The following is a 5,157-nucleotide window of genomic DNA, read 5'->3' as shown; positions in this document are numbered from 1 at the left end:
GCCGCCGGAGGTGGGTCGGGGGTTTGCTGGTGGCCCCGTGTTCACCGAGAAACAGTGCTGCGGCAAAGCCTTTCAGGGGGCCGGGCTTGCTTGTTAGGGGGGTAATGGCCCGCAGAGGAAAGAAAAGCCAGCTCGTGTCGTTTGCGTTGTGCTGTGATCTGCGAGGAAGCTCTCGGTAATTTGTTCAGGTGCTTTTTTTCCCCCATTAGATATTTACTTCAGTAGGACTGTGAGTTCTTTGTTACTCCTGGGAGGCTAATAAATACAAGGCATACCTTTGGTCTCTTTCAAAGATCTCTTTCTGCTTTATGTCATAAAAAGCTGAAAGGATGTAGACCAATTTTTCCCTTTGCAGGCTACTTTTAAGGTGGCTCATTCATAAATCGTAAAGGAACAAAGGTGATGCCTTCACAGGGTACGGGTGAAGGCCAGTAGATGGAAAGAGTATAGAATCATAGAATGGTTTGGAAGGGACCTCAAAGATCATCGAGTCCCAACCCCCCTGCCATGGGCAGGGACACCCTCCACCAGACCAGGTTGCTCAAAGCCTCATCCAGCCTGGCCTTGAACACCTCCAGGGATGGGGTATCCACAGCTTCTCTGGGCAACCTGTTCCAGTGAGTGTGCCATTGGAGAGACCCTTTCCTTAAGCCATCCTCTCGCATCATTCATACGCTTGTTTGTTTGCCGATTGTTAAAGGGATGAGTACAAAGTATTTGAAGTATTTTTTTAGTCGTCAGAAGTATCACATTAGTGATGGTGGGATGAAAAGTCGTGCATGTAATGTTATCTCCCGTTGTACAGTGTGGGATGCTAGTACCCAAAACTTTGATTGTAGAAGTGCAAATAAACAGAATGTTAAAAGTTGGTTTGTGCAAATCAAGGTATGGGTCAGGCATTTGAAACATTTAATTGAAACTGTGAAAACCTGAAACATACCAGCACCTAGTTAATACCGCTGTTCCTGAAGGTATACTAGCTGTGTTTTTTGCTGAACAATATGCAAAGGAAAAATAAGAAAAAGTGGTATGGCCTCAGGGCACCTGATGCACACTTGATTTGTGTGCATATGCTAGTCAGAATGAGATATGTACAGAGCTGTCAAACTGCGGGTTTTGGTTTTTAAAATGCAGCTGCTAACACTGTTTAGTCTGTCTTCATGTCTCATAGATTTACAGAGATTCAAAGCAACACATCACCTATTGTAGTTTCCTACTGTCCTTAATATAGAAACTTCCTTATCTTTAAATCAGGTGTAGCAGTGATGTAAATCGGTCTTGCTCGTGTAATCTTTGTGCTGAATTTTTGCTAAGTAGTTTGCTGTGCAGGTTTTGGGGAGAAGGACACTCAATACGAGATGACGTTGTGAAGTGGTATCTGTTTTCTGTTTTGTAGATGACTCGGCGGATGCAATTCCAGAGCATAATGAATTCCTTTTTCCAGAATATGAAATTTTGATAGAACCTGAGGAACCAGAGTCTCCTGCTGACAGCAGTGTAGATCCTAGTGATGAACAAGGAACTGTTGATCCTTCAAAGGACCTGAAAGAACAAGAGGAACTCAGAGCTACAGGCAGTGCGGGTAAGAAATAAGATGCTGTCTGCGATTCTTCCTAATGAAGCCTGTATTACATCTTTAAATTATAAAATGCTGTGATTTCTAAGTGTTCATTGTTAACTACTGGTGACAAAAGGCAAAATCTACAGTCATTTGTGATGCAAGTTTTTTTTTATACATCCCGTAATATGAGTTGCTTTTAGGGGAGAGACGTACTAAGCCCCAGCCCCAGAGCTGTTGAAGCGGCTGTTGCTGCAGTGAAGCTGCAGGTAGCTGGGAGTTACACTGTGTCCCTGTGTGCTTCCCGCAGGTAAGGAACAACTCCAGTAAGAAAAACAGGGCCCTGACCATCTGCTGCTGGACACTGGTGGAATCCGGGGATTGAGTTAGGTGCTCTGAGCTTGACTTGGTGCAATTTGTCTTAATTTATGGAAAATACATAACAAATCTCCTTGTCTGTGCTAGAAGCAAGCTGTTCTGAGGCTATGTTAATTGACCTTGAATTAAGCAGCTGAAGTGCAGGCACTGCTCCCCACCCCCAAAATTCACAATGTGTTTGCAGCTCACCACACGGGCTTTGCACACCCCCAGGGTGGAGAGTTTGTGGTGTTGCAGGGGAAGGCTGCTGGGTTCCCAGCTGTCCCTTACCATGGTCTAAAGCTGTCTCGAGACTGCTTGGTGCTCCACGTTCCACGTGAACACCAGAGTGTAACAGATAAACTCTTCAGTGCTAGAAACTGAAGTGCAGCACATGCATGGCACAGGTGGCCTTTTCCATATGTCACATTCTGAAGTTTCAGCAGTCTTGGCAATACCCACTGGGAGCCATAAACTTTGGTAGATTAACTCCTTCCCTTTCTAGCGTTCCAGTACTGAGATCTGTGTTTAAAATGCAAATAGAATTAGTAAATGGATCTGTGTGTGACTGAATCTTAATATGTCACAAAAAGAAAAGACAAGTCTTGGTGATTGACAGTGGGAATGATTCTTGAGAGCAGAATGTACTTACAGGTGCAATATTGTTTTTAATTTTTGACTGTCTTGCATTAGCCTGTAACCTTTGGGGGTTTTTTCCTTGCTTAGGTGCAGCATTTCAGTCCTTAGATGAAGAGACATTGGAAGCAATGGCAAAACATGAGACTGAAGAAGACAAGATCTTCCAAACGTTTATTCAGAGCAGGTCAGAACATGGGGCAGCCTTAGAACTTACAGGTTCTGGCACAGCATCCTGCTGCACCTGCCAAATGCTTCACCATCTTTTGTACCTATGGTTAGAAATGGCAATGGGGATGCCTCCTCATCCTCCACACATCTTAACCAGCACACCCTAATATTCCCTACATGCAGAGCTTGATTCATGCTGAAGTAACAAGTTAGCACCTGCTCACCTACCTCAAACAGAAATTGGTCAGAATGTGAAGGCACAGGGGTGCTGAAGCCAACGTGGTGAGAGGAGGATGTGCTATCCTGTGAAGTGGTTCTAACCAAAGGCGGTGGTGAACCATGACTCCCTTCCCCAGCCTTTGGCACTGCTGTCTTTCCTTCTCAGCAGAACCAAAACTGCAGAGAGGAGCTCTGTCACAGTCACCAGCTGCTTGGGGGGGGATTGGTTTTGCTTTTTTAAAGGTTGAAGAAATCAGTGATGGCTTTATAATTTCAAGTTTTAAAACAGAAATCTCCCCCCATGCTATTTCTTGCTAACACAAGAGGCTGAAAAAAGCCATGTTGTCAAACAAAAACATGGTTCCTGGTTCCACTGAGAGGAAACACAGACCTAAATCCATGAAAGTGGTGGAGGAAGAAGAAATTATCTTCCATGTTTTACCTGGTAGCTGAGGGGTGAGGGTGCACATCCACGAAGTAGGACACTTTGAGTCTGTCCCTCCTCTGCTTTGGGTAGGTGCATCACCTCCCTCTCTGACCACCCCATACTGACTAATCTGCCTAAGTGTCCTCTTGTTGAGAATGCCTGATTTGCTGTATAAATATTTAGATAATAGCAGAACAACAAAGGTTATGGAAGTCTGAAAATACCTCCTTCTCAGACGTTAGGACACTCCCTTTGCATTTAGACACAGAGCTGCAAATAGAAAGAGCTGGGTTGCATTCCTGAGTTTTCTGTACGCTTATATGTGCAAATTATCAGTCTGCTCTTCCTCCATCTCAAGGTTATAAAATACATGACCTATCATTTCTGGGTCCCTTAATTAGGGAAATACAAATCATTGCAATTTATCCCTGGATCACTGAAAAAATGCTGTGTAAATACTTGCATGATTAAAATAGTTAAGAAAACTTTATATAAAGAACCTGTCGTATTTAGAATGCCACATTTGCAACTGATAGACTTAGCCATGGGTATTACTTCAAGGAACTGGCCTTTTTCTGGACCATCAAACAGCTTTGTCTATGTCAGTAAATACCTATTTCATACCAAGAGGAAAAGACAGTCTTGAGAATTTAAAACTTCTGCTCTGTTTCAGATTATTAGATACTGCAGAGGAGGAGAAGGCCCAATCTGGGTATCAGGTGGAAATATTCCTGAAGAAAAAGATATCCCAAATTGTTTATGTGGTGCCAAAAGGATTTTTGAATTCCAGGTATGTAAATTTATTTAAAGATAACATAGGTAATGTAGTTCAGACTTAACAGGATCTAGTTGGATAGGTGTTGGCTTGCACTTAGAGCAGAGTAGTTGAAGTTGCTGCAAAGTAACTGGTAAATTGTGCGGAGCCCTTATTTACTATTGTAACTGCTTTTTCCTATAAGACTTTCACATATAGAAGGCAGGTTCCCATCTGATGCACAGTCCATAAAATGGTGGCTTGTGAATATGGAACCATCTCTTAAGTAACAGGAGTCTGGCATTGTATATTTAAAAAAGCTTTTGAGATGTCAGTTGGAAATATGTCTGGCTGGAAGTGTTCAGATGTACAATTAAGTCAGACCATGCCTTTCGTTCCCTGTGCATCTACTTTTATGAATTCTAAATTTATTTTATTTGAGCTGCTGTGTTGCTAAGTAGTTTTGATTGGGATTTTGGTGTAAGAAAGAGAACATAAATGAATGGAGGACCCTTTCCAGGGAAGAGATGCAGGGAGCGGGCAGAGAGCCGTTTTCTGCCTCTAAACCTTTGTTTTCCCTTGAAGATTATGCCACAGCTCCTGAACCACCTTCAGGTTGACAGCCTTGGAGAGAGTATTGACTGGGGAACGCTGGTGGTGTACACTTGTGCTGACAACTGCGGCGAGGGAAATGAATACCTGGAAGAGTTCATATGGAAGCAAGACTTCTCTGCAGGCTCTATTTAACTTCCATCAAGTTACTGAGTTGAATCATCTAAATGAAATGCTTGCCTTGTTTCAGTGCATCTCTGCACTTGTCAAACAGGTAATTGAACTGAAGTCACTGGTATCTGTATATCTTGTAACAGTGAACCACCAAAAGTAAACCTTGACAGCCTCACTCTTGTGCTCCACAGGAGCTTTTACTTCAACCTGATAATGAAGGCAGATACATTTGTTCAGTGAATTTCACTTCAAATCTCAATTCTCGATGTTTAAATAAAGATTAAATATTTTTGGATTAGTGAAAGCATC

General features: G+C 42.7%; 1 protein-coding gene across 1 annotated transcript; it reads left to right on the top strand.

Moving 5' to 3' along the window:
- Nucleotides 1-1,396: 1,396 nt before the first annotated feature.
- Nucleotides 1,397-4,869, top strand: PDCD2 (programmed cell death 2; the record flags this gene model as incomplete). Its single annotated transcript, XM_010073926.1, has 4 exons — nt 1,397-1,573; nt 2,642-2,734; nt 4,016-4,158; nt 4,708-4,869. Coding segments are annotated over 4 exons (575 nt in total), but the record flags the coding sequence as incomplete, so codon positions are not given.
- Nucleotides 4,870-5,157: the final 288 nt, after the last annotated feature.

Source organism: Pterocles gutturalis, unplaced genomic scaffold (assembly GCF_000699245.1).
Source record: "Pterocles gutturalis isolate BGI_N339 unplaced genomic scaffold, ASM69924v1 scaffold50842, whole genome shotgun sequence".
Taxonomy (NCBI): Eukaryota; Metazoa; Chordata; class Aves; order Pterocliformes; family Pteroclidae; genus Pterocles; species Pterocles gutturalis.
This window is presented reverse-complemented; position numbering and strand designations above follow the sequence as displayed.